This window comes from Aspergillus brunneoviolaceus (assembly GCF_003184695.1).
Source record: "Aspergillus brunneoviolaceus CBS 621.78 unplaced genomic scaffold BO95scaffold_53, whole genome shotgun sequence".
NCBI lineage: Eukaryota > Fungi > Ascomycota > Eurotiomycetes > Eurotiales > Aspergillaceae > Aspergillus > Aspergillus brunneoviolaceus.
The window spans coordinates 271,373-297,998 of NW_020290783.1; the positions used below are offsets into that span (position 1 = coordinate 271,373).

A 26,626-nucleotide genomic window follows, 5' to 3' on the forward strand; every position below is an offset into this window, starting at 1 on the left:
GGTTAAGAAAGCAGGTGGCAGCTTTCCCCGCGTTTGGCCCAACCCCGCAACCCCGGACTGGCCAAGACCTGACAGGAGTCCCTTGTCCGTGGGAAGTCTCCCTTGGCAAAAGGTTTGATACATGATCGGAAAGTCTCTGCAGTCTTCTTGGGTGAATTAGCCGAGGCAGACGGTGTTTTCACGGAGGAGATCAAGCTGTGCAACTGCCGGTGTACGTCGATTTGGGCCTGAAACGTCGTCTTGAACGAGTCAAAGAGGAATCGATGACAGATACACCCGGAGAGTTGGCGATTGGAGATCTTGGCAGCGTGACACATCCCAACCAGCGGAGGATATTGAGGCCAACGACAACGATACCAACTCAACGCTAGTCGGGATATCCGAGATTCTCGCCACTGAAAATGGCTCAAACGCTTTATGATCTTGCCTCCGGACAAAGGGAGAGGGGAGAGGTCCTTTGAGCCCAGTGGCGTTGCCAAGAAACTCTCCGCGATACCATCCAGTCGCTCCGCCGTGGCGTTGGACAGATTCCCTCCAGCTTGCGAAAGTCAAGCTGACACGGTCCAGATCGTCGAGATTTCCGTTCTGATCCGGATGTCTGGTTTCCAGGAAATGCCATGCTTCAAGTTTTTCCTTCTCTCGTTAAACCTTTGCTATACTTCTGCCCAGTCTAAGGTTTGAAAGCAGAGATCAGCGATATAGCTTGACAGGTCTAGGTGACTTTGACCAGCACCAGCGCCAACGCCCACGCCAACGCCAAAAAGAGTGTTGGGAAGTGATAGCCTAGGGCCATGCATTTGGATCTCTTGTTGTAGCACCAGCAACAAGCTTCAGCCTTACTAACCTGGCTGCAGACCTGAACATATATTTTTTCCGTGCCCAACCCTCGGTGTCTCACCTTCAGTCGAGGGCTTTGCAAAAGTGGTATACATCATTGCCATTGCAGCTCGAAGATGTAAATAAACGGAACTGAATTTCTCCTCACACCCATCGATGGAAGTGGTTGTAGTCAAGCTGTAGAAGAAACCTCTTGGTCGAGTCCGTCTTTCAGGCTAGGACGGATCTGGCTCGGAATAACGGATCAACTCACGTGATCTAAATCCGATTCTCCCAACTGCCTCCCAATGAATGACGCATCACGATGAACCTTCCATTTTAACAAGACACAACGATTCAACCAGCCAACTTGCCCAGTGCAAATGGCTGACGCCGAGTCCCCGGCTCAATCAACGGGTTGGCGGATCGCCAAGGCGTGTCAGGAGTGCAGGAAGCGGAAGATCAAATGCAACGGAGTCAACCCCTGCAAAACCTGCCAATTGCGGGGGACCCCGTGCATCTACCGCGATGTCATCCGCCAGCGGAGGAAGAGATACCAGTATCAAGGGAGGCTCGATCCTGACAGGCCTGGGTCTGATGGGGCCACCACTACCACTACCAATACCCGGCCCGACGAAGGCAGTGCTGCGCGGCAGCCGTGGTCTCCCGGTCCGTCACACCACCAAGCACAAGCACAAGCACAAGCACGTCGGCGGAACCCATCGGTCAGTTTGAACGTCAACAATAGCGTCTCAGCCACCCACATGACATCGCCCTCATGCAAGGTCCAACTGTATTATGGCTCCACCTCGCACTTTGCCCTCATGCACGAGGTCTACAGAGGCTTGGTGGCAAACAGTCAGTCGGCCGAGGTGGATCGGCCCCAGGGTGAGGTCGAAGAAGCCGGGGCTGGCTTGGACATGTTCAGCTTTCGCCGGATCTTCTTCGGCACACCCACAGATTCCCATGATGCAAACAAGACCCTGGCGGGCTTGGATTCTCAGCTGTTGTTCTTGCCCTATGAGCTAGCCAAATGCTTTCTCGAACGGTTCTTGGCTACCCTGCACAATCTGGCCCCCATGTGGCCCAAGGAAGAATTTTATCACCAGCTGGCTCAGATGTATGGCCAAGGGCCGGATGCTCGCCCCGATAAGGTAACCCAGTCAATTCTGCTTGTAGCCATGGCGATTGGAGCATTAGCCACTCAGCATCACAGTTGGGGTGATACGCTATACGACCGCGTCAAGCTAGCCATGCATTCCCTTGACGATGTCGTGAACTTACAGACCGTTCAACTGGCGATCATCATGATAAGTGGTCTTCTAGACGGTTGCGAGACGACGCCACTGACTTCTCTTGCTAGCACGCTCACTACCAAAGCGAACAGGGCCGGCCCAACTCAACATTCCTGCTCATGGGCACCGCCACACGAAAGGCTATCTCAGCTGGGTTGCACAAGGAAGCCCCAAGCACGGGCGAAGACGCCGCCGATAGCACCGAAGAACGACGTGCGACGTTCTGGTCCCTCTGCTTCTATGAGATGTAAGAGACCAGCTTCTGTCATGTACTGTGTCTTGCTCGCCGCTGATTTAATGCAAAGCTGGACGTGCTTCCATCTGGGACGACCAAGCTCACTGTCATTGAAGGATGTCAGTATTGCTCCTCCTGAGGATTCTTTCCTCCAGGTCCTCATCAGCCTTGGCAAGATTGTTGCTCGATCAGCGTCTGAGATGTACGGCCGCCGTCATGAGTCCTTGCTGCAAATGTGGAAGATTGCTAGATCGATCATCGACGAGCTCCGCGGATTCGACTGCTTGATGAGACAAGCGCTGGGCTTTGGGCTGGATAAATGTGCCCAGCCAGGGAGCTTGGGGGTGCGACAGATCATTGCGACCACTCGTAAGATACGTGAAACCAGGATTTTTGACGGAGTTGCTGATTGCTACAGTATATTATCACACAATTCTTCTCACCTTTCGGCCATTTCTGATATTTCGTGGACGGTGGCAACAAGATATGAAACGGTCATCATGCGTTGCGGCGACGAAACGAGCGACTGAAATTCCCTCATGGCTCAACGAAGCCTGCAACCAAGCCCTCAGCGCTGCATGCAGGACCATTCATCATTTATGCGAAGCATCGGCATGCAATGAACTGGTCAGAGTATGTTGTTTTTTGAACGTTCTATTAGAGCATCACAAAGCTGATGACTTTATAGGAACTGCGGTATCATGGCTATTTCCTAGGCAACTCATCTTTTGCGCTCCTGTACGACCTCATGCACGGTGAGAATCTTGCGGCCACACATTTGCCTTGGATACATGCTGCCGTACAAGGCATGTCGCAGATGCGGCCTGGGGATCCGATCAAGAGTTCTATCACCGCCATTCAGACTGTGCTAAGGAAAATCCACCCCTCGTACGAGTGGGTAGCACCGGAGACGACCAAAGGCCAGATGTATGATTATGAGCACACCCCCCCTGTAAACCCACAGCACCATCCGACTTCCGCCTCCAACCAAGGGCAGAGCCTCATGCCAATGGCTACACCCGGGGATCCGGCGGTAGCAGGGAACCTCCCCATGCTGTCTAATCTACAAGGGAATTTGTTACAGGACGGCATACGCATCCCCAGCGGTAGCGTCGGCAGTGGAGATGATCTTCTCGATTTCACCCAATCCGACATGGGCTGGGACTTTGATTTCTCCACGATGGATCTGGAGGCTTTCTTCTCCATCAATGCAGATATAGACCCGATGGCGTTTTGAAAGAGTGCCTGGCGCATGATCGAACACTATCCTTTTGCGGCTGTGACATGCAAGGCCTGGCACACTGCGCTGCTTGGGCGACGCTGGCATTGGGGCCTACCTTTGCCGCTCCCCTTTGCTACGGGTACACTACATATCGGCGAAAGGCAAAAGAGACAGGACTAGTTGATCCTTCGGTACCCAGGATTTGGAATAGCTCATTTGGCCGGCGAGCGGTTGAAGATCTGGACGAATGGAATACGCGACAACAGCGTGGACTACCACCCCTGGACGTTAATAGCCAGGATTCGATCCAGACGTACACCGCGCTCGATGCATGGCAATGCATTCGAGCCATTTCCTTGATTTGAGCCGGTAGATCAGCCTAGCGCTGGTACCCGGCGATGATACATCAATCGCGGGTACGGGGTGAACCGGGCGGTGTTAGGTATTGTGGGTTTCAGGTTTCCCTCCGTGCCGATAGGACAGTTCATCCCTGGTCTAGGAATCGGATACTACCGATCGATATGTGGGATGGATCACTGGCCTGCCAACTTTTTATTCTTTCCCACATGTGAGGCTAGAAAGGTGCTCTTCGGACATGCAGACAGCGGATCATGCAGCTGTCTCAGAAGCACGATGATAGCTCACTTTTCCACGCCTGTTTCTACTGTCTAAAGACCTTCTAGATACGGAGTACTTTCCATCTCTATAGTTAAATCCATAGTTAGGTGTTGGTCTAGCCCCGATGGGTAAAAGTACTTTTTCCCACTAGTAGTTGCTAGTAGTTTGGTGGGGTGGGGATAATTACCATCTGGGACCTGGGACCTTGGAGATACGTTGAGAGTGCAATTCGCAGTGCCTGCGAGGATTTACCATTGTGAGGGATTTCTAAGATTTCAAATCGTGAATCATCACCATGAATATTGATAACATAATCATGAGTAGATAATCAATAATTTGTTGCCTCAGGCATGGGGGGTTGAAAGCGGAGAGATGAGGCAAGAACCTCAAGAACAGAAGTGAAAGAAGCTGCTGAAATTGAAAATGAATGAAGGCAACCACGCCAGGCCACCAGGCCGGCACGGGCGGGAATCGGGATTGAAGCCGCGAGCTGCGGGCGACTTTTGTTGTTACTTCGTTCTTCGTTCCCCCGACGATCGCCTAGTCTATTTTCTAGTCTTCTCTTTCTCTCCCTTTCCTCTTTGCCTTTTCCGGCCACATCGTGCACAACTCTATTGATTGAAGTCAACTGTGGAGTTCTCGCTAAGTTTCTTTTTTTTTCCCCTCTTATCGTTTTTCTCGTGAGCACAGTTACATCCGTCCTTCCTTCCATCTATCTATCCAGTTATCCACTCTGCATCGATCCCACATTCCCACTACAACCTCCCCTCTCGCGCAATCTCCACGAAGCCCCATCGCCGGTCCCTCCCCGAGCCCGCTTCCTCGGGAAAGAAATTCCTCCCAAGCATTTCGCTAGGTTTCTCCGATTGACAGATATCCTTATCCTGCGCCTCGCAGGGAATACTTCGGAGCCGAATTTCTTCCCCCACAGGAAGCTTTTCGGCCGGATCATGCGCTCAGAGTCGTCATGGTCGAACCGTAGATCACCAACGGTCGTTCCCGGGAATTCACCAGGTAGAAAGCCAACGCACCGAGTGATTTGGGGCCGTCGATGATCCCCTTACCCAAGCTGCGACCCTATGAGCGGAGACGCTGGACGGCCTAGACCCATTTCCGCACCGACTCCACTTCTAAGCCCACTTGGCTGCTGGGCTGGGGGGGGGCTTTCCTGTTCAGCTCCGACGGTGGCCAATTTCTCAACTTTATTTGACCTTCAAAGCTGCGCGGCAATCTCGGCCCTTTGCACGCACTCGCACGATATAGCTTAACCTCTTCGCTGTGCCTGTCATTCATCCTCATCATCTTCCTTCCCACCGGGGTCGTCGGATGAGCTCGTATCATCACTTGCGATGCCATAAGGACTCTGGCCTTCAGCTATTGCGAATAGCGACGTGCTAGCTCTGCCCTCGATGGCTCCAGATCAGACCAAGTAGGATCTCTTTTTGCCGCTATCTGACGGCCCCAACCGGCCTTTTGCCTTTGCCATCCCACTACACTGGACAATCGACTAACAAGTTGGACTCTTGGGCAGGGTATTCAGCTTCCAGGCTATAGACCGCACGGATGGCCTGCCGCAGCCGCTGTCGGCGTCGTCGCCAGCCGACAAGCCAGACAGCTCATCGAAACCTCGTCCCCCTTCAGACCCAACTCTGACCGCTCTTTCTCGGCTCGGTGTCTTGCAACTGAACTGCAAATGTGCGTTTGTGGCGTCATTCGAGAACGGGCAGACGCACGTCATCGCGGAAGCAGGGTCGTCTGTTCTCGGAGACAACGAGGCATCTGCTCTAGGACTCATGACATTAGGTCTACGCTCCGACGAGGAGGTGATATCTCATCCCCATCATCCACCCAAGGACACATGCACCATTATCCGAGACATTTCCGTGCAGACCGACGTCAAACCACACGCTTTCCTGCAACAGCACCCCCGTGCCAGGTTCTATGCGGAGGTTCCGGTATGCAGCTCATCCGGGGAAGTCATTGGTACATATGGTGCTGTAGATACTCAGGCTCGGCCATCTTTTGGCGAGGTCGAATTGGCGGGTCTTCATGAAATTTCCAATTCGGTAGCACACCACCTGGAATACGTCCGGGAGGCGCGTCGCCAACTCCAGGCGGGCCGGTTACTTACGGGGCTTACGGCTTTTGCTCAAGGCCAGGCCAGTACACAAAACGCCGATTGGAGCAGTCGGCGGAAGAGCATCGCATCGAACAGGATTTCGCTTCGATCCCTGGATGTGCCAGACATTGCTCGTCTGTCGGTTTCGTCCACGGCGACCCGGGAAGTCTCACCTTCTTCGGGTAGACGGCCGGGAAATGCTCAGGACTCGTCCTTCTTTCAGCGTCGACCCTCGGGTACCCCTAAGGCGGCCTCGCCCTGGGAACAGTCGCAAAATCCGAGGAAAAGGTCGGATGACACGAACAGACTGGTGATTGTCCCGGAATATACCGCCACCTCGGAGAAAACCTCACAGCTTTTCGCTCGTGCCAGTGCTCTGTTACAAGAGTGCATGGAGTTGGATGGGGTCATCTTCGTAGATGCATCCCGGACTAATTCCCGCAGGTAAGGCGTAAAGTCCTCACACAGTAAACTATCTACCTAACGTGGACACAGTAGCTCGACTGCTAGCGTAGGTGACTGGGACATGCTCTCCAGAGATAGTGACTTGGGGATGTCCAGTCGCTCGCCAAGTCTCTCCTCTCATGGACAATGGGCCGAGCGGTCATGCGAGACGTTGGGTCTCGCCACATCCGACCGGGTGAGCGAGAGCACCGCCAACTCGCTTCGACCAGCATTGACCGAGGGCTTGTTCCATGATCTTTTCAACGCTTGCCCCTACGGGGAGATCTTCAACCCTCCACCGTCAATCAATCTTTCACCGCCTAACTCACTGCTGAATCGTCGCAACAGCCAATCCCGGAAGGAGAGCGACGTTACTTTGCGTCAGTCGGTCGAGACTCGGCTGGCACAAACGTATCCCGAAGCCCGGTCCTTCATCTTTCTGCCGTTGTGGAACTGGAACAAATCGCGCTGGCTCGCCGGGACACTGATATGGACCTGTGACGAAGATCGCTTGTTCGACCAGGACGATCTTCACTTCCTGAAAGTGTTCGGTGACTCTGTGATTTGCAAGTATTGTCAGATTGACTGGACGGCGACCGAAAAATCCAAATCGGATCTGCTCTCCTCAGTGAGCCATGAACTGCGGTCGCCGTTGCACGGCATGCTGACAAGCACGGAGCTTCTGCAGTCGACTGGGCTTGAGTCTCCTCAGCAGGACATGGTTACCATGATTGAGACGTGCGGTCTGACATTGCTGGATACCGTGAACCATCTGTAAGTTCAGCTACATGATATCTCACCAATCGACTGACTTTTCCCAGGCTTGACTTCACGAAGATCAACAACCTAACCCTTGTGCACAAGAAAGCCGGGGCCAATGGAAGTGCACTTGACAATCTGATGACCGATTTCGACCTGGACACGCTCATAGAGGACGTGGCCGACTCTTTGTATGTCGGCCATCGCTCTCTCATTAATGCTTCCAAGATTGCGGGTCGGTACCTGCAGACCGGCACGTCTATGACGAGTGGAGCTGCAAAGACCAACAACCCCGATGATCTGTCGGTCATCATTCAAATCGAGGATCTCGGCTCGTGGAACATTCAGTCATTATCAGGTGGCTGGCGCCGGATTGTGATGAACATCCTGGGCAATGCTTTCAAGTTCACTCGGTCGGGATATATCGAGATCTCCTTGGCGAAGAAGGTGCATAGAGATGTGGGATCCAAGAAGGTCTTTGCGCACTTTTCTGTGAAAGACACTGGTTGTGGAATTGCGCCTGAGTTTCTTGAGCATCAGCTGTTCACGCCATTCGCACAGGAGAATATATTGACCGAGGGGGTGGGATTGGGCTTGAGCGTGGTGAATCAGGTCGTCACGTACCTGGGAGGGGAGATAGAAGTCAAAAGCACTGTTGGCGTTGGAACGCAAGTCGACGTTTATGTGCCTCTGGATTTTGTGGCGGAGACCTTCGCGCCGTCTGAACCTGTTCCTAGCTCGATTACGCGGGTTTCGTTGGTCGGATTGAACGCCTATGCAGACTTGAGACAAGCCCCGGACGGGCTTCTGCGGCCGGAGGCAAAGCGCAAATTGGCTCTGCGGAGCGCGTTGAGCAATGTGCTGTTGAGTCAACCTGGGTGGATGCTGTCATTTGCCGACTCAATCGACAAAGCATCCGGCGACATTGGGGTAATCGAGGAGTCCGCGCTGAAGGCGCTTCACGAGAAGGGCGGGACTCAGCTGAAGTTCAACACAGTGATTGTGATCGGGGAACAGGGTGTTTCAATCCCGCCCGACCTCACGATCGAGGGTGCCGACGTGATCTACATCCCGCAACCGTAAGTATCAGCCCGTGACCCGGCGACAGTCCCATGCTGACAATTGAATAGTATCGGTCCGCGGAAGATCATCCAGGCTTTGCAAAGGATCAATGAAGCTCGCCCGCAGGCTCCTTCGGCGGAGCAGGATTATATCATTGGTCCATTCTCCGGTGCTCAGCGCGGACGCAGCCTGTCGGATGCCTTCGCCCTGGCCAAGGGATCCGAGTCGCCACCAGTGGTGCGGGAGAATGTGTCCGACTTCGCGCCGGACATGTCGCAGAAATCGAAACAAAATGACCTCCACGTGTTGATCGTCGACGACAATGATATCAATGTCAAGGTACGTCAAGATTTTCCACGAGACTCTCGTTTGGTTGTCCTCTGGGTCCATGCGCTAACAGTTCTAGGTCTTGACCACCTTCATGCGCAAAATCGGCTGCAGTTATGAGACCGCCACCGATGGCCTTATCGCGTTGGAAAAGTTCAAGGCGTCGACGAAACACTTTGATTACATTCTTATGGGTATGCCAGCGCTCTTTCCATGCCCCTCATGCTCCTCATGCTCCCCACCAGGATAGCTACTGACGGCGAAATCCCAGACATCTCCATGCCTGTCATGGACGGTATCGAATCCTCCAGCAAGATGCGGGAATTCGAGGAGGAGACCTCGCGCCCGCGCACGGCCATCATGGCGGTTACCGGGGTGGCGTCGAGCGAGATGCAGCAGCAGGCCTTCGCGGCGGGGATCGACGACTATCTGGTCAAGCCCCTGTCGCTTCACGACTTGAAACGAATAATGAATATTGCATGATTGTGTTTGCGGGGCAGGAGCTCTGGTGCGGGGTGAAAAGTGCGGGATCGTCATCTATAGAACCCATGTTTTGGTGTTGGTGTTGGTGTTGGTGGTGGTGGTGGTGTTGGGGGTGGGGTATACTTCCGGTTTGTTTTTTGGTTTCCTGCGGGGATTTAGATGTATACCTAAACTAGACGCATTGGATGGCTTGGTCTGTTGCTTGCTTGCTTGCTTGGCTTGGCTTGGCTTGGCTGATAGGAGTTGAGGTAGCTTTAGGCAGTCAACACATTTACTTAGAACTTGTTGTCCCTACATGGCAAGAGGCATGTACCGTCCTGCTAGTCCTGGTGTGATACCGGTATGATACTCGCACTGCATTGTTTGCATCGACTCGGCCAGACCTTGGGGTCACGGGCGACATGTCATGTGACCCGTGCTGCAGATAACCGTGAAGGTCAGATGACTTCACCGCCGGTCCAATCACGGTTAGCGGCGGCGATCTCCGACGAGGAGCGAGGCTTCTTCCTCTTCCTGCTGGCTGGCTTCTCTGTATACTTAGTCAACTGTCGTCCGTTGTCCTACCTTCCTCTGCCTCCTTGCTTCTATATTTCCCCATTTCCCCTCTGTGCCTTATCTTTCTTTGTCTTACTTTATATTCGAAGACTCCGACGTTCCCAGCGAAATCTCCCATAACCAATTGACTGCACCTGCACCCCTCATTTAAGCGGGGAACCCAGCCCGTCAACACCGCCCACCCAACTCACGATGACCACCCGCTACCGCGTTGAATATGCCCTCAAGTCCCACCGACGGGACCAATTGATCGAGTGGATCAAAGGCCTGCTGGCAGTACCCTTCGTACTGCACTCGCAGCCCACCGCCGTCTACCAGGAGCACAGCGAGAACCTGATCGCCGTCGCCGCCGACACTCACCAACGCTATGCGGAGATCTTCCGGGACGTGGAGAAGCTGATCCGCGACCACATCACGCACCAGGCCCAGGAGGCGCCCGGCAAGTCCAAGCTCAAGCTGCTGGTGCCGACGGTGGGCTCGTTCTTCACGCCGCTGTTCCTGGAAGACGCCTTCAACTACCAGGACCGGCAGCGGTTCATCAGCCGGCGGCGGTTCGTGGCGCCCTCGTTCAACGACGTGCGGCTGATCCTCAACTCGGCCCAGCTGTTCGGGCTGGCCCGCACCACCGGCGTCGACCTGGTCACCTTCGACGGCGACGTCACCCTCTACGACGACGGCGCCTGCCTGACCGACGACAACCCCGTCATCGCCCGCATCACCCGCCTCCTCCGGGCCGGCCGCAAGGTCGGCATCGTCACCGCCGCCGGCTACACCGAGGCCGCCAAGTACTACGAGCGGCTGCGCGGCCTGCTAGACGCCATGCACGCCTCCCCCAGCCTGACCGACGCCCAGCGCGCCGGCCTCGTCGTCATGGGCGGCGAGAGCAACTTCCTCTTCCGCTACGACCACCAGTCCCCCCACCGCCTCGTCTACGTGCCCCGCTCCGAGTGGGTCCTCGAGGACATGCGCGCCTGGCAGGACGCCGACATCACCGAGCTCCTCGACATCGCCGAGTCCTCCCTCCGCGCCTGCGCCACCAACCTCAGCCTGCCCGTCGCCGTCCTCCGCAAGGACCGCGCCGTCGGCGTCTACCCGCTCGACCGCAGCAGGATCACCCGCGAGCAGCTCGAGGAGACCGTCCTCGTCGTCCAGAATACCGTCGAGCGCTCGCCCGTCGGCTCCCGGCTGCCGTTCTGTGCTTTCAACGGTAAACCCCCCTTGTTCACATTCCCTGTCACACTCAGCCCTATGTCATATGGCGAGGCTTCCCGGGGGAGAACCCCCGGACCCCCCTTTCTTTCAACTTCCCAGCAAAGCTCAATTAGAGAGACCTATGAACAGCCCGCGAAAATAGTACTAACAGCTTGTCAGGCGGCAACGACGTGTTCGTGGATATCGGCGACAAGTCCTGGGGTGTGCGGGCGTGCCAGAAGTACTTCGGCGGCATCGAGCCCGCGCGCACGCTGCACGTGGGCGACCAGTTCCTGTCGGCAGGCGCCAATGATTTCAAGGTGAGTGGGGGTCGCGTCTTTGGTCGAACAGGCAGGCTGACAGAATGCTAGGCGAGGCTGGCGTCGACCACGGCGTGGATTGCGAGTCCGGCGGAGACGGTGCAGCTCCTGGACGAGCTGGATGAGTTGGAAGGGCTGTCGTAGGATCTGGCGATTGTGTTTGTTGTTGCTTGTCGGGCTCGTATTGCCCGCAGCAGAAGTCTACCTAATCCTTTGTTGTGATTTATCAGCGTTCATTTGTCTGGGAGCGATGCTTTATAATCAACGCCGGTTGCCGCGCGAGATTTCCAAGCCGGGCCTGCTTGTATCACTAATCTCGATCCACGTATTCACAAGCAAGTCAGTGCTGCTTAGTAGACCCTGGAGTGTCGGTCTGCGATCTGCAGCAAAGTGGGTCGACACGCGCGCGCAAGCTTTCCGCCTGGTTAGTCGCACAGGCACCTCGCACCCACTCCAGCCAAGGTCACAGAGTAACTTATAAGATGGTGGAACGGGTAGACAATAAATCCACCGACATCCGACTCCACCGTACCTTAAACCATCGACATTCTACATCCTCCCCTCACAAGGGCACCAACACAAAGTAAAAAAGAAGATGCCCACCGTGCTAATCCTCGGCGCCTCGGTCGCCGGCCTGCCCATCGCGCACGCCCTCCTCAAAAACAACGCCACCACCACCAAGAAAACCAAAGTCATCCTCGTCAACCCCTCGCCCGACTTCTTCTGGATGATCGCCGCCCCGCGCATCCTCACCAAACCCGCCGCCTTCCGGCCGGAGCAGTACCTCATCCCCATCGCGCCGGGGTTCGCCGCCTATCCCGCGGGCGAGTTCGAGTTCGTGGAGGGCGCCGCGACGGCGGTGGACTTCGCGGCGAAGAGAGTGAGCGTTGCGCTGGCTGCGTCTTCATCTACCGCAGGGACAAAGACGAGGGAGCTTGGGTATGACTACCTCGTCCTCGCGACGGGGAGTACCACGCCTTCTTCTGTTGCTGCCGATTCTGAGACTGCGGCGCTGTACCCGTTCAAGCCCCCGCCCCCTTCGCCTTCCAACCCCACCCGCGCCCCCCTAGGGGAGTTGATCCGCAGCGCGCAAACGACCATCCAGAAGGCGAAGCGGATCGTCATCGGCGGCGCGGGGCCGGTCGGGCTCGAGACGGCGGGCGAGCTCGCTGACCTCCCGCATCGACCGTCCATCACTCTAATCTCTGCAGCGGAGCGGGTACTCCCTGGACTTACAGAGGGCGCGAGCAGGACAGCAGCGACACAACTCGCGGCGAAGGGGGTGCACGTCGTGACCGGACGGAAGGTCCAGAGCTACTCCCCGGCGGAGGGGGTCGTGACCCTTGACAACGGCGAGACCCTTGAGACGGAGGTGTATATCCCGACGACCGGGGTGCTTCCGAACAGCTCCTATCTGCCGCGGGAGGTGCTGGATGAGAAGGGGTGGGTGGTGGTCGACGAGGAGCTGCGCGTGCACGGGCCGGCGGTGGAGGGGGTCTGGGCCGCGGGCGATCTCACCGCGCATCCGGGGCGGTTGGCGCAGCGCGCCGGGGAGCAGGCGGGCATTGTGGCGCATAATCTGGTCGTGGAGATTAGTGGGGTCGGTAGGAGGAAACGCTTTGCGCCGGGCAGGGCGATGATGGTCGTGCCCATTGGGGCGGCGGGGGGTACCGGGGAGTTGTGGTTTGGGTGGGTGCCCTTTGTTTGGTTGGTGAGGTTGGTCAAGGGGAGGGATTTCTTCATTGCTAAGGCTAAGAGCCTGGTTTTTTCTTGATTCGTGTCCATGTAATATTGGGGTTAATGCTTAATTCAAATAAGAGGGGGGTACGGGGGGTCTCCACCCGTTACTTTTAATGATTATCTATACCAGGGTGACGTTTATTATATGTACTCTTTATCTTCTAGGGGTACTACTTGGTCTGATCTGAGAGGGGGGTCCGGGGATCTCCCCCGGTTATTATCTAGATATTTCTCTGTGGGTGCTTTGGAGTAGATAATGGGAGAAGAGGTCTATATTTCTATGTAATTCTTTAGGCGTTCGATGTTAACTATGGATGATTTTACTGGAAAGCGTTACTAGATGTACACATTAGGGTTGAGGGTACTGGGGAGCTGAAAGAAAGGGGGGTCCGGGGGTTCTCCCCCGGGAAGCCTTACCCTAGGTAAATGTCAGGAGTGGTTTGGGTGGGAAGATGCAAAGGGGGAAGGGGGTTCTTACTCTAGGTGTACATCAGGGTTGGTCTTACGGGAAGGTGCAAAGGAGTTCTTACTCTGGGTATACATCAAGGCAGTCTACGGGGAAGGTGCGAGGAGGAGGGTAAACATCAACAAGTCCATTGATGAACGAATCATTATCCATATCGCATAACACCCATCTGTATCGATCTTTTCATGCCTCATGCCACGCTCGTCTCTAGCTCTAGCCCAGCCCAGCCTGGCCTCGTCCCGTCTCGTCTCGGTCCTAAGCAGCGTACGAAGTCCAGGCAGCCGCGTTCTCCTTGCTACTCCGGCCGGACAGGATGTTGACCGTGTCCTGCAGCTCCAGCCAGAACTCGGTCTTGGGCCGACGACGCGACCAGTCGGTCTCGGTCGCCTCCAGCCCGTTCGCGCCGCCCATGGCCGAGAACAGCACCTGCGAGCCCTTGATGCCAATCACCGAGGCGGACATCTCGTCGGCAGCGATCTCCTCCGGCGATTTGCCCGCGTAGCTCTCCAGGTGGATCATACACTTGGTGGCCATGCGCAGCGCGCGGATCCGGTCCATCGGCGACGGCTTGCCGCCCTGCTGGAAGTGACCGGGTACGGCGGCACGCGACTCAAAGCGGCCCTTAGCCTCCTCCTTGAGGATGTCGGCGATGACCTGCGTGGTGTACGTGTTGGAGGCACACTCGTTGCGCAGAATGATCTTGCCGGCGCGGTTGGCGCCCTTGTCGCGGGTGAAGCTCTCGCGCAGGAAGTCGATGTCGCGCGACAGCATCTTGATGTCGATGCCCTCCTCGGGAATGTACACGGCCGCCGCGCCCACCGACAGACCGGCCGTCGTGGCAATGTAGCCCGACTTCCCACCCTGGGTCTCGATGACGAACACACGGCGCCGCGAGGACGAGGCCGACTGGCGGATGATGTCGCAGAAATCGATCAGGGTGTTGAGACAGGTGTCGCTACCCAGCGAGTACTCCGTACCGGGCACGTTGTTGGAGATGGTGGCCGGCAGCACGGTCATGGGGATCTTGAAGGCGGGGAACTTCTCGCGCGCCTGGCGCAGCTGGCTGACCGCAGTGAAGGCCTCGAACCCACCGACGACGAACAGCGCATCGAACTTGAACTTCTCGAAGCACTTGGCGGTCGTCTCCAGGTCCTCGCCGGGCAGGCTGCGGTTCGTTCCAATGTCGGATCCTCCCTCGTTGACCCAGCTGTCGGACTCGATCCACTTGATCTCGCGGACGGAGCTGACCGGGGTGTCGGCGTGGTGGCGGCAGAGACCGGGGAAGCCGTTGTGGATCGCAAGCGGGGTGTGGCCGCGGGTCAGACAGTAGGCGACGGCGGCGCGGGTGGCCTGGTTCATACCACCAGCGGGGGCACCGACGTGCACAATCGCGATGCGCATTCTCTGTATTCGATCAGCACACGTGCCGAAAACCTCGCAGCAGTCTTCTTACCTTGTTCTCAGGGAGCAAGAGCTTCGGGTGGTCGGGGGTGGAGGTGTTCTTGTAGGAGAAGTGGTATTCCTTGAATTCCGAGTCGCGGAGAGCCATGGCCTTGTCGAACTCCTTGTTCTCGATGTGTCCGGTAACAGTCTTGGTGAGCTTCACGGCCTCCATCAGAGGCGTGCGCATGATCTTGTTCTCGCGGATGGTGATGACGGGCGACGGGGAGTCGGGCTTGGTATCGAGGACGGCGCGGACGGCCTCCACACCCTGCAGAGTCGACAGCCAGCGGTCATAGGCACAGGCCGCACCACCTCTCTGAGTGTGGCCCAGAACCGTCACACGGGTATCCAGACCCAGACGCTCGGTCAGAATATCCTTGACCTTGGAGCTCGAGATCTTGTTCAGGTGTCGGTCCTGTGCGCCCTCGGCCACGATGACAATGGTCCTCCGCTTTCCGCGCTCCTTTCTGTTCTGGAAGATGTTAGCGGACTCCCGAGAACATGGGTCAGGGTTGATGGTACCTTGGTGATGATGGAGCACATGTCATTCTCCCATCCATCCTTAGGAGGCATTTCAGGCACGAAGAGCCAGTCAGCACCAGTGCTGATGGCAGCCATCAAGGCGAGCCAACCGCAGTGACGTCCCATGACCTCAATGACGAAGCCTCTCTGGTGGGAGAAGGCAGTGTCGAACACGTCGTCGACCGCATCACAGATACGGGTCAGAGACGAGTAACACCCGATGGTGGCGTCCGTGCCGGACATGTCGTTGTCGATGGATCCAACCAGGCCGACAATGTTCAAGATCTTGTAAGGCTCGACTTGCTCCTTGGTCAATTCCTTCGTCTCGACCAACTCCTCCAACAGACCCGGCCACTCAGACCGGAACAGATCGGCACCAGTCAAACTGCCGTCACCACCGCAGACCACCAGGGCGTCAATGCCACGGAGGACCATGTTCTTGGCGGCCTTCAGACGACCGGGGCGCTCGCGGAAGGTCAAGCAGCGAGCAGAGCCGATCAGGGTACCACCCTGAGACAGCCAGCCGCGGACGTCTTCCCAGTAGACCTGACGGATCATGTCTCCGCCGTTGACCAGACCTTCATAGCCTTCGAAGACAGCGTAGGCCTCGCAGTCGGAGTGGATGGCCATGCGGACGACGGCCCGGACGGCGCCGTTCATACCAGGAGCATCACCACCGGAGGTCAAGACCGCGATGCGGCGTCTCTTTGGGGGTTGCACGGGATTTTGGGGGGCAGCCATCGTGTCGATGACGACGAGTTCAGTGTGTTAGGGGGTTGTAGCTCCAATCCACGCGGGGGATGAGCAATGTACTTGATGAGGGGAGGATAGGCGACGGGATGATGAGTGAAAAGAGCTGGCAATGGCGGTTTGCGGAACGTTCCTCAGGTAGGATACCCTGTGTGACGGTGGGGGAGAAGAAGTTCCGGTGAGAAAAAGCGGGTGTGGGCAACAGTACGTCACAGACTTGAGGACTGGAGAGGTCCGGTAGTGCCCCGCCGAGTGAGTGAGTTAACAGGGGGAGGAGTAGAGCGGGTGGAGGGAGGACAAGGGTGCGAGGAACAACGAAAAGAACACGGAAAAGTCAGACTCAAGGAATTCTGGTCTTGATGAGATGCGGATGCAGCTGTCTTTAATGCTCGTGTCAGTTCTGGTGAGTTGAAGCTTGAGGCATCTGCCCAGTGGCATGACGAAAGAGGGGAGCAAGGCCAAAGGCGGCCCTTTGCGGCAGTTGATGTCACCGCTTCTGCGCCCGCCCAAAGCAGATTAGTGCGGGACATGTCACGTGACTGCTGCTAGGGTAGGGCCGCTTTCCGCACGTGAAGTCATGTGATTTACCTGCAAACAGGATCCACGCGCATAATCTGGGTGATCCGATTGGAGCAAGCTGGAGCAAGCTGCAGCAAGCGACTGACACTACCTGCCGTGTATGCTACCAGGTAGACTCCCGCCCAGCCCATTGCCTGGGCTTCCCGAACCGGACAGTGAGGGGTCTTGCGGGCCGACCGTCGTTGCGCCCAGCCGGCAACCTCGACAATTAACATCATACCTCATAGAACTGGTTTGCCAGTGGAGAATGACAACATCAGAGATTGCTGGTGAAATATTGGTGATTCGTTAGCGAGGTACACTTGAATTAGCACTCATCTAGTATACACATTCCAAACCTAAAAGTCTTTCGGGTTCCATGTTGAAGTTCAGCTCGTAAACAGATATATATTCCAGCCTTCCGACCGCTCCTCAGTCGTCGGGCACGTTTATCCATGACACGCAATGTGAGAACTGAAGACCTCTTCATATCCTCGTATTCCAAGACCAAACCACGACAGAACGTAAGAAAAACGAAGTAAACTAACGATGATCGCCAGGCGGACGGCTTTGCTTCAAGGATAGATGTTGCACTTCTAGTACAGTACTAACTACTCGTAGGTACGATTTTACTACTGATATCAGATGTCTAAACGGACACATTCAGGCACATAATAAGTACTTTGCATAGTCCTGTAAATCAGCAGCACATGGACGATTCTCCATTGGTATAACTAGCTAGTATGGTCTTCCTGCTTGAAGGTAGATAGTACCTAAATGGCAAGCATCGACATCATATCGGTGCTTCTTTCGTCGATACGAGGATGTTTAAATGCCCTCATTCAGAGCATATGTGCAGAGAGAAGCAGAAGAGCTAGTTACACTCCTTACGCATAAAATCATGCTCTGGCTTCCTATTAAAATGTGTTTCGCAAGTTGCTCCTCCATCAAAAAACGAAGCCTTATCGGAACTGATAACCCGAAGAACACTAAGACCAAACCAGACTAGCCCAAACAGCTCCCCCATCACGTGCAAACTGCCATACTCTGTCTCCGGCTCCATCAATTGCACAAACTACTCTCCTCGCCTTAGCTGCCACCTGACGGACAAACGACACCATGTCCGACTCCTTCACCCTCCCCCTGCGCCCGCTTCTCGAGAAGCGCGAGCGGCCGGACACCCTCCCCCAGGAAATCGCCCAGATCAACGCCCAGTACGGATCCTTCCGCGATGTCACCGAAGAGAGCCTGCGGGCCACAATCGCAGAGGAGAAGAACAAGGACCCGTGGGCGGAGGAGGACGAAGCCGAGAAGCCCGCCGCCGAGGTCGACACCACGGAGCGAATGGACCAACTGTACAAGCGCCGCGCCGAGATCACACAATTCGCCATGTAGGTGATGGGGAAACCCCCGATGGACCAATAGAACACGGTGCTGATGGCAGGTGTTAGGCAGGCGCACATGGAAGCCCTGTTTGCCCTCGACTTCGTCTCGCTGCTCCTCTCGAAACACACCCCCCGACAAGCGGAGCTCTCCATGTCCGCCTACCTGAAACAGGTTGCGCCGCTGGGTTCGCTGAACGCCGAGATCGTGAACCCCCCGCCCAAGTCGGAGGCCGCGCTGCAGGACATCAAGACCGTGTCGCGGGGCTGGAGAATCCAGAACTTCAATGCGGCCGCCAACAAGCTGCTCCGGTCTGCGACCCGGCTGGAGACTGAGGTTGCGTCGGAGACAAAATACTGGGATGAAGTGCTGGCGGTGAAGAACAAGGGGTGGAAGGTCTGCCGTCTGCCCCGGGATAGACAGGCTCTCGGGGTGCAGTACGGGTTCCTTGAAGGTATGCATCCTTCTAAAATGCAGGCGTATAGTCATGCTGATCTTGGATATAGCTACGCCGATTTTCCGCGACCGAGGCCTGGCGGCGTTGCGGCGAGCCGATGACGGAAGCCTGCTGCTGGACAAAGGATTGATCCCCCAGAAGATCCGGACGGTCCGCGTGCGGGTCAAGACGCAGGGACAGTTTACTGGGTGTTCGAAGGTGTCTTGGTCTTTAACGAATGCCGACTCGATCGAGGGCCGGATTTTGCAAGCGCGCGACACGGTCTACGAGGAAGAGCTGTTTCACGAAATGGTACGCGAGGCTCGCATTATGGGCAGTCAGGGCGTGACGACGCGCCAGAATCTCGTGCAGGTTCCCGTTTCGGAAGAGCAGGAGGTTCTGCTGGACCTGGTGGATGTCGACCAGGGCGAACCGGCGGATACAGAGTCGCTTTCGAACGAACACGACACCCTGGCGGATGCAGTAGCGCACTCGATCCGCATTTTACTGGCCTACGCCCACCGACAGAATCTACGACGCAGGACACAGCCGCCGCCCCCTCTGACGCCAAAACGACGGCATGTTCCCGAGTACCAGCTGCTGCGTCCGGTGATGGCATACCTTCAGCACACCGCGCATGTGCGGTCTCTGGAGTCTTTTATGGGTGACATCGTTGGGGTGCTGAAGGCTGCTGGACTTCGTTGCGGCTTCACTTCCGCCCCCTTTTCGTCTGTGAGATTGCCCACAGTGCACGCTTCCGTGCCTAAAGTGGAGACCTTGGTCAAACAGTTCTTGATGCCATTCGAGTCTACGTTCACCGGCAACCTCCTCACCCCCGAAAGCTCCTTCTGCGTCAAAGTCCGGACCAACACCGTCTCCCCGCCATCGGGCACCTATTTTGAAATCACGGTGAACCTGCCGCATCACCCCGAGGTCAAGCCCCCCAGTCGCATTGGACTGCCGACCGAAGCAGCAGCCGCCCTCGCCCATTTTATGCTGCTCGATATTGTGACCACCATCGCAAATAAAGGGGTGAAGTCGCCGGAGGGCACCGATGCGGGCAAGGGCGTGCTGAGCTGGGAAGCGGCTTATGCGCACCATGGCGAGCTCCGGGCTCTCTCCGGCTCGGGGAACAACAAGAAGATGAAAGTCAGTCTGTCGCGGGAAGAGTTGACCGTCCAAACTTACCCATTGCGCGGGGTGGATGTGTCTGGCAGCGCAGAGAAGGGCAAGACCGCAAATCCGCGCTCTCAGAGTTGGAGAGCTGATTCTAGTGAATCGCGACCAAGTCTGATGGAGTTCGTGGAGGAGGTGTCGCAAGATCGGCCTTAACTGCTACAGACTCGAGACTCGGTGGATTCACATGCGGCAAGAGCAGTGAAGCTTCCACGCAGTCAAACCGTACTGCTACCACCGTGCCGGCGCATCGAACCATAGTAAACCTCCCATGATACCCATGATATAATGCCATGATTCTTTCTGAGACAGGTTCTCACGACGTAAGCACTATCTGTAGGAAGACGATTGAGGGAGACATTTGAGTTGGAGGCGGGCACTCCTTGCGGCGCGACCAATGGACTCGTTCCAGTGGCTCGGGCAAGCGGGACGGGTGAATGGAAGGGTTCATGTGGACGATGAGTTGGACAGGGCTATGCGTGGGTTATGATGCAGCACTGCAGCGATGGATGATGTTATTAACTTCAAGATTGAGTGAATAGGCAGCTGATGCAGCTGATTCTGGCGGATACAGAAGAGTGACCCCCACCCGGGCCTGGATTCCGTCCCCAGTTTCTCCCCGCATTTCGACGGGATCACCAACGCGACATTTGGAGTTTGAAGACAGCCTCTAAAGCGAGATGTGAACATTCGAGGATCAATAATGCTCATGTACAGTGAAATACTGCACAGGCATAGAGGAATAGATCTTGGGCTCATATCTCCCTTGTGTCATCGTCATGATCTTCCAGGGACGTATGCACAGTAAGAACTGGAGCTCCCATGAACCGAGGCTGATGGCCGGTCTGGGGCATTACATAAGCCAGCGGATCCTGGTACCGTAATGCTGTAATTTACCTTTCTATACACAGTTGGCTGCTTGTTGATCACCCCAAGTGTCCCGCAAACCGGTAAGATACAGGTTGTGACCCGCCCTCGGTCGGGTGAGCTGCTGTCGCTCTGCTGCCGAGGCTTTTCCCCGACTTGGCCGGCCTGATCGTCTCATGTGGTCTTCCTCTTCTTCCACCAACTGCTCTCTGCTCTCTGCTCTCTGCTCTCTTTTCTTCTTATTCCTCCCCCCTACTCTCGCTGCCCTCTTTCTACCCTGCGACTACCAACTCACCTCTCTTCTACCACCCTCTCGTTCCAGTCACAACCGTGAGGGATGTTTACGGCTGCGAGCAGAAGCCGCCTCCCCACTCTCCTACGGCCCCGTCTTCCCCCCACAAATTCACTTCTCGCCCGATCAGCTGTGGTAAGTTGTCTCTCTTGATTACTGCGATAACGACTGACAATCTTCGGCAAAGTCCCCAGTCATGGCTCCCCGGCGCAAGGCCTCATCTGTCCCTGAGGGTAAGCGAAAGTCTGCCAATCCTCCAGCAACAAGACGGCTAACGCGCATTCGACACAGGCTACACAGAGGATCTCTCCAAAGGGAAGATGCTCCGCTTCGAAGACTCACTCCCCCGATTGCCCGTCCCTTCGCTAGAGGAAACCGGCCGGCGGTACTTGAAGTCCGTCCACCCCCTGGTGTCCGAGGCGGAGTACGAGCGCACCAAGAAGGCGGTGGAGGCGTTCGTGCGGCCCGGTGGTGAGGGCGAGCCCCTGCAGGAAAGGCTGCTCGCCCGCGCCGCCGACCCCAAGACCAAGAACTGGCTTCTGGAATGGTGGAACCACGCGGCGTACCTCGCCTACCGCGACCCGGTCATCCCCTACGTCTCCTACTTCTACTCGTACCGCGACGATCGCGCCCGGCGGGACCCCGCCAAGCGGGCTGCCTCGGTCACCACCGCCGCGCTCGAGTTCAAGCGCCAGGTGGACTCGGGCGAGCTGGAGCCGGAGTACATGCGCGGCCAGCCCATGGCGATGAGCTCGTACGAGTACATGTTCAACTGCTGCCGGATTCCGGGCGATGGGGTGGACTACCCCCAGAAGTTCCCCGCCCAGGACCACGAGCACATCGTGGTGGTGCGCAAGAACCAGTTCTTCAAGGTCCCCTTGGCCGTCAACGGCCGGCCGCTGAACAACACCGAGTTCCAGCGCCAGTTCGAGCGGATCTACCAGATCGCCCAGCGGTCGCCCCCGGTTGGCGTGCTGACGGTCGCCAACCGAGACTCGTGGGCCGACGCCCGGAAGAAGCTGCTGGCAGCGCACCCGGCGAACGAGCAGGCACTGCGGGACATCGAGTCGGCCGGGTTCGTGGTGTGCTTGGACGATGCGTCGCCCGTGACCCTGGAGGAGCGCGCTCACCAATACTGGCACGGCGATGGCGCCAACCGCTGGTTTGACAAGCCGCTGCAATTCATCGTCAACGACAACGGCACGGCCGGGTTCATGGGTGAGCACAGCATGATGGACGGCAGTCCCACCCACCGTCTCAACGACCACCTCAACGGCCTGATCTTCGGCAACAAGATCGACCTCTCGGAGCAGGCGGTGCGGTCGGACCTGCCCGACCCGCGGCCGATCAACTTCCACCTCAACGGCGAGGTGGAGGAGGCGATCGAGGCGGCCACCAAAGAGCACCGGCAGCAGATCTCGAACCACGAGCTGAAGGTGCAAGCGTACCAGGGCTACGGTAAGGGCCTGATCAAGAAGTTCAAGTGCAGCCCGGATGCGTACGTGCAGATGATCATCCAGCTGGCCTACTACAAGATGTACGGCAAGAACCGCCCGACGTACGAGTCGGCGTCGACCCGCAAGTTCCAGGAGGGCCGCACGGAGACGATCCGCACGGTCTCGGACGAGAGCGTGGCCTTCTGCAAGGCTATCAGCGACCCGGCCGTTGCCCGAGAGGAGGTGGTGCGGTTGTTCCGCGCGGCGCTGGCCGCTCACTCCAAGTACACGGCTGAGGCCAGCGACGGCCGGGGCGTAGACCGTCATCTGTTTGGACTGAAGAAGCTGGTGAAGGAGGGGGAGAAGCTGCCTGCCCTGTACGAGGACCCAGCCTATGCATACAGCGGCTCGTGGTACTTGTCCACCAGCCAGCTGAGCTCGGAGTTCTTCAACGGCTACGGATGGAGTCAGGTGATTGACGATGGGTTTGGCATTGCCTACATGATCAACGAGAACAGGTGAGTTGCTTCTGTCACTGTGCATGGCCAGGACATTACTAACGTGTGTAGTCTGAACTTCAACATCGTGTGCAAGCGCCTGGGGGCGGAGCGCATGAGCTACTATCTGAATGAGGCGGCTTCCGACTTGCGGGACGTGTTGATGCCTGACCTGGCTGCTCAGAGCGAGAAGGCGAAGTTGTAGTATACCATAGATAGAGTGGGATGGGATCTGGAGATATACCTTGTAGATCAGAAGACCGTACTGAACTGAGTTGTTTACCCAAGCACGATGTGACATTGCTGTAATCTGGACTGATGATCCTACTGTAGTGATTTGATACATGTACACCACCAAGGCTTTCCGGGGGAGAACCCCCGGACCCCCCTTTTTTTCAGCTTCCCAGTAACCTCAACCCTATACATAGTATAAAGAGGCCTTGCCGGGGAAGAACCCCCTGACCCCTTACTTTCAACTTCCCAGCAAAACACAAACCCGTCATGACGAGGGGGTTGCCGCCGTGACGAGTACATTGCAGTGTACGACAGAAAGCTTGGCTATCACGCCGAGCAGGAATGCCACACGTCACACCGGCGCATTTTCCGGCTGAGTGGATGCAGCTGTGAATATCTGGAAGGCACATAATGGCTGCAGAAGTAGGGCACTCGAAGGCGTAGTGATGTGGTTACACTCAGCGGAGATCAGCCACAGCTGACGGAATGATCAACCCTGCCGATCTTATTTAGGGTGGAGTGCGGGGTGAGCTGAGCTGAGCTGAGTTTACAGTTAAATATGGGATGCCCCGATACCCCTCATCTCATTACTACTGCCTACTCTTGATTTCAACCACCTCTGGTTCAGTATACTGTATACTCACCTTCCGCAGGACTGTCCCCTGTCCATACAAAATCACCATGGCTCAGAAATATGAACTCCCCTTCAAGGTTCGTACTGCCCAAGCATCTCACTAGTATCTACCAAGACTAAGATGGGCAGCTCGATGACCCGTCCATCCTCCACTTTGACTCCTTTGTCAACAATGAGTGGACGCCTGCAAGCAGTGGGGAGAGGTTCGAGGTTATAGGTGTGTCTCTCTTCTTTGTTTGTCCTTGTTAATGCACACTTCCCTTTTTTAGATGAACCATTCCTGCATCATAATGTTGTTATATTGAAGATCTACGGGGGGGGGACCCCCCGTACCCCCCCTTCTTATTCGCAGTGTATCACCTTTCAATCCATATATCAAACTCACACAGATATACCCTTGATACTCACGGGGGGAAACCCCCGTGCCCCCCGTCTCCTATTCTGCTATCCAGCCTGTTCAATCTACACAGAAAACATTTAATAATCACCGGGGGAGACCCCCCGTACCCCCCTTCTTCCCTACTAACACATCCCAAAGATCCCGCAACCACAACCCCCTGGACCAGCATCCCCACCAACACGGCGTCCGACATCCCCAAATACACGAACTCCGCCTCCACAGCCTTCCACACCTTCCGCACGACCACCGCGCGCCACCGGGCCCAACTCCTCCAAAACTGGGACACGCAGCTCCGCACCCACCGCACGGACCTGGCGCGGATCCTTGTCCACGAAACCGGCAAGCCGCTGGCCGAAGCGCTGGGCGAGATCGACTACGCGCTGACCTTCACGTGGTGGTTCGTGGGCGAGCCGGAGCGCATCACCGGGACCATCACACCCGCCGCGCTCCCGGGCCGCCGCATCCTGACGCTCAAGCAGCCGATCGGGGTGGTCGCGGCGCTGGTGCCGTGGAACTTCCCGGTGGCGATGGTGGTGCGCAAAGCGGCGGCGGCAATCGCGGCCGGGTGCACGATGATCGTCAAGCCGTCGCCGGAGACGCCGGTCAGCGCGCTCGTGCTCGCGGAGCTGGCCCGGCGGGCGGGGTTCGCGCCCGGCGTGCTGGGCGTCGTCACCACCGATCTGGCGAATACGCCCGCCGTCAGCGAGGCGCTGTGTCGCGACCCGGCCGTGCGCAAGGTCACGTTCACCGGCTCGACGCGCGTCGGGAAGCTGGTGGCCGGGTACTGTGCCGACGGGCTCAAGAAGATGACGCTTGAGCTGGGCGGGAATTGTCCGTTCTTGGTCTTTGATGATGCAGACCTGAACCAGGCGCTGGAGATGCTGATGGCACTCAAGTGGCGGCATGCCGGCCAGGCGTGCATCACCGCCAACCGCGTGTACGTGCAGGCGGGGGTGTATGAGAGGTTCGTGGGGATGTTGAAGGAGCGCACCGAGAGGCAGATTCGGGTCGGGAACGGGTGGGAGGAGGGGGTCACGATGGGCCCGCTGACCACGCCGCAGGGGGTCGAGAAGGCGCTGCTGCAGGTGCAGGATGCCACGGCCAAGGGGGCGACGGTCGTGCTCGGCGGCGACAGAGTCCAGGGCAAGGGGTATTTCTTCCAGCCCACCATCCTCAGGGATATGACGGCCGACATGCGCGTGTCCAGCGAGGAGTCCTTCGCCCCCATCGCCGCGCTGTATCGCTTCGAGTCCGAGGACGAGGCCGTCCGCCTGGCTAATGATACCGCCATGGGGCTGGCCAGCTACGCCTTCACCAAGGATGCCGATCGCCTGTGGCGCTTGTTCGAGAACCTCGAGGCCGGCATGATTGGGCTGAATACCGGGTCGTCGTCGGCGGCGGAGGCGCCGTTCGGCGGGGTCAAGGAGTCCGGGTATGGGAAGGAGAGTGGCAAGGAGGTTGCTGTTAATGAGTATTTGGTTACCAAGACGGGGACGTTGACGGTTGCTGGGCATTATTAAGTTTGTAGGGGGTTGGTTCTGGTGATGGATATGGTTGTGGATAATGGTGTTCGAGGATGTGCACACGTCCGCTGATACGCTTAGTTCTGACCCCTGACGGGTCGGGTCGTAAATGCTACGGATTCATCGTCTTCGAGGCTATCCCAGCCTAAGTCTAACTGTCAGGCGGACACCCTGGGATTGGATATCATCTCGAGCAATGTTATGTCTATAAATACTCCTGTGCGTGCAGGGACATGTAGAAGGGGACATGCCGCCCAGTCATCGACATCCATGCTAGATATCCTAGAGACGGACGAGCCTGTGGCGTGACGTATGGGTTGGCGATGCAAGCGCTGCCATTTAGGGCACGGTTTGTGCGGAAGGCGAGTGGCTGACGGACTTCCATGCAGTCTTCGGCCTTCGGCTCTGTTTTCTCTGCTGGGATATATACCCTTGCTCTTGGTGAGATAGACACGTCTCTCCTACGCTCTTGACTACGACATCTACGGTCGTCTGTAGAAGCTTGAACACTTTCGCCTGATCGGCGACATCTGCACGAAAAGACAAGATGAGGGGTACCAGACCTAGGTTTGAAAAAAAAGGGCCTCAAGGCCTTGGGTGGCTGTACGCTCTATCACTTCGGTCATGGCTGCTAATAGCTAGTATCGTCACACACCAGGCCGGCTGCTGGGGGTATAGCCCGCAAGATCTCTGATTCTCCCTCAGTGATTGATTGTCGGGATTTAAGAAGAACTACTTAGTCATTCCCTGCACTCAGAGTTAGTATTTCTGCCAACGAGAAGAAGAAGAAGAAGAAGAAGAGGAGGAGGAGGAGGAGGAGGAG

The 26,626-nt window shown here is 56.7% G+C and overlaps 8 protein-coding genes across 8 annotated transcripts; 7 read left to right on the plus strand and 1 right to left on the minus strand.

Annotated features, from left to right (window-relative positions):
* Nucleotides 1-758: 758 nt before the first annotated feature.
* On the plus strand, nucleotides 759-3,642 carry BO95DRAFT_207774 (Zn(II)2Cys6 transcription factor). Its single transcript, XM_025581088.1, has 5 exons — nucleotides 759-2,126; nucleotides 2,183-2,358; nucleotides 2,417-2,715; nucleotides 2,765-2,979; nucleotides 3,035-3,642. Exons 1-5 carry the CDS (start codon nucleotides 1,200-1,202, stop codon nucleotides 3,581-3,583), a joined length of 2,166 nt encoding a protein of 721 aa, XP_025440061.1. The 5' UTR covers nucleotides 759-1,199; the 3' UTR covers nucleotides 3,584-3,642.
* A 1,605-nt stretch (nucleotides 3,643-5,247) lies between these two features.
* On the plus strand, nucleotides 5,248-9,473 carry BO95DRAFT_207953 (uncharacterized protein). Its single transcript, XM_025581089.1, has 7 exons — nucleotides 5,248-5,615; nucleotides 5,718-6,749; nucleotides 6,804-7,523; nucleotides 7,571-8,587; nucleotides 8,639-8,909; nucleotides 8,977-9,091; nucleotides 9,169-9,473. Exons 1-7 carry the CDS (start codon nucleotides 5,596-5,598, stop codon nucleotides 9,378-9,380), a joined length of 3,387 nt encoding a protein of 1,128 aa, XP_025440062.1. The 5' UTR covers nucleotides 5,248-5,595; the 3' UTR covers nucleotides 9,381-9,473.
* A 452-nt stretch (nucleotides 9,474-9,925) lies between these two features.
* Nucleotides 9,926-11,598, plus strand: isn1 (IMP 5'-nucleotidase ISN1). The gene is made up of 3 exons (XM_025587062.1): nucleotides 9,926-11,142; nucleotides 11,307-11,446; nucleotides 11,498-11,598. Exons 1-3 carry the CDS (start codon nucleotides 10,128-10,130, stop codon nucleotides 11,588-11,590), a joined length of 1,248 nt encoding a protein of 415 aa, XP_025440063.1. The 5' UTR covers nucleotides 9,926-10,127; the 3' UTR covers nucleotides 11,591-11,598.
* A 440-nt stretch (nucleotides 11,599-12,038) lies between these two features.
* Nucleotides 12,039-13,220, plus strand: BO95DRAFT_368313 (NAD(P)/FAD-dependent oxidoreductase; the record flags this gene model as incomplete). The annotated part of the gene is made up of 1 exon (XM_025582822.1): nucleotides 12,039-13,220. A coding segment is annotated over one exon (1,182 nt), but the record flags the coding sequence as incomplete, so codon positions are not given.
* Nucleotides 13,221-13,799: 579 nt separating this feature from the next.
* BO95DRAFT_445104 (ATP-dependent 6-phosphofructokinase) lies at nucleotides 13,800-16,792 on the minus strand. Its single transcript, XM_025587063.1, has 3 exons — nucleotides 15,618-16,792; nucleotides 15,106-15,567; nucleotides 13,800-15,056 (listed from the first exon to the last, which is right to left on the minus strand). The coding sequence occupies exons 1-3, from the start codon at nucleotides 16,356-16,358 to the stop codon at nucleotides 13,908-13,910; spliced, it is 2,352 nt and encodes a 783-aa protein (XP_025440065.1). The 5' UTR covers nucleotides 16,359-16,792; the 3' UTR covers nucleotides 13,800-13,907.
* A 1,252-nt stretch (nucleotides 16,793-18,044) lies between these two features.
* Nucleotides 18,045-20,076, plus strand: BO95DRAFT_368398 (mediator of RNA polymerase II transcription subunit 17; the record flags this gene model as incomplete). Its single annotated transcript, XM_025582825.1, has 3 exons — nucleotides 18,045-18,316; nucleotides 18,377-18,762; nucleotides 18,815-20,076. 3 exons carry the CDS (start codon nucleotides 18,045-18,047, stop codon nucleotides 20,074-20,076), a joined length of 1,920 nt encoding a protein of 639 aa, XP_025440066.1.
* A 918-nt stretch (nucleotides 20,077-20,994) lies between these two features.
* On the plus strand, nucleotides 20,995-23,302 carry BO95DRAFT_445107 (carnitine O-acetyltransferase CAT2). Its single transcript, XM_025587064.1, has 2 exons — nucleotides 20,995-21,168; nucleotides 21,267-23,302. Exon 2 carries the CDS (start codon nucleotides 21,400-21,402, stop codon nucleotides 23,035-23,037), a length of 1,638 nt encoding a protein of 545 aa, XP_025440067.1. The 5' UTR covers nucleotides 20,995-21,168; nucleotides 21,267-21,399; the 3' UTR covers nucleotides 23,038-23,302.
* A 625-nt stretch (nucleotides 23,303-23,927) lies between these two features.
* Nucleotides 23,928-25,800, plus strand: BO95DRAFT_465931 (NAD-dependent succinate-semialdehyde dehydrogenase; the record flags this gene model as incomplete). The annotated part of the gene is made up of 3 exons (XM_025589174.1): nucleotides 23,928-23,957; nucleotides 24,010-24,097; nucleotides 24,419-25,800. 3 exons carry the CDS (start codon nucleotides 23,928-23,930, stop codon nucleotides 25,798-25,800), a joined length of 1,500 nt encoding a protein of 499 aa, XP_025440068.1.
* Nucleotides 25,801-26,626: the final 826 nt, after the last annotated feature.

What these genes read in the sequence shown, in the direction of transcription:
- BO95DRAFT_207774 (XM_025581088.1), top strand. Translation starts at nt 1,200, where the DNA reads ATGGCTGACGCCGAGTCCCCGGCTCAATCAACGGGTTGGCGGATCGCC. An exon ending in TTCAACTGGCGATCATCATG is followed by an intron (nt 2,127 to 2,182) that starts ATAAGTGGTCTT and finishes TCTTGCTAGCAC; the next exon opens with GCTCACTACCAAAGCGAACA. An exon ending in ACAGATCATTGCGACCACTC is followed by an intron (nt 2,716 to 2,764) that starts GTAAGATACGTG and finishes TGATTGCTACAG; the next exon opens with TATATTATCACACAATTCTT.
- BO95DRAFT_207953 (XM_025581089.1), top strand. Translation starts at nt 5,596, where the DNA reads ATGGCTCCAGATCAGACCAA. An exon ending in TCCCGGACTAATTCCCGCAG is followed by an intron (nt 6,750 to 6,803) that starts GTAAGGCGTAAA and finishes TGGACACAGTAG; the next exon opens with CTCGACTGCTAGCGTAGGTG. An exon ending in CTTTGATTACATTCTTATGG is followed by an intron (nt 9,092 to 9,168) that starts GTATGCCAGCGC and finishes GCGAAATCCCAG; the next exon opens with ACATCTCCATGCCTGTCATG.
- isn1 (XM_025587062.1), top strand. Translation starts at nt 10,128, where the DNA reads ATGACCACCCGCTACCGCGTTGAATATGCCCTCAAGTCCCACCGACGG. An exon ending in GCCGTTCTGTGCTTTCAACG is followed by an intron (nt 11,143 to 11,306) that starts GTAAACCCCCCT and finishes ACAGCTTGTCAG; the next exon opens with GCGGCAACGACGTGTTCGTG. An exon ending in CAGGCGCCAATGATTTCAAG is followed by an intron (nt 11,447 to 11,497) that starts GTGAGTGGGGGT and finishes ACAGAATGCTAG; the next exon opens with GCGAGGCTGGCGTCGACCAC.
- BO95DRAFT_445107 (XM_025587064.1), top strand. Translation starts at nt 21,400, where the DNA reads ATGCTCCGCTTCGAAGACTCACTCCCCCGATTGCCCGTCCCTTCGCTA.
- BO95DRAFT_445104 (XM_025587063.1), bottom strand. Translation starts at nt 16,358, where the DNA reads ATGGCTGCCCCCCAAAATCCCGTGCAACCCCCAAAGAGACGCCGCATC. An exon ending in TGTGCTCCATCATCACCAAG is followed by an intron (nt 15,568 to 15,617) that starts GTACCATCAACC and finishes AACATCTTCCAG; the next exon opens with AACAGAAAGGAGCGCGGAAA. An exon ending in TCTTGCTCCCTGAGAACAAG is followed by an intron (nt 15,057 to 15,105) that starts GTAAGAAGACTG and finishes GATCGAATACAG; the next exon opens with AGAATGCGCATCGCGATTGT.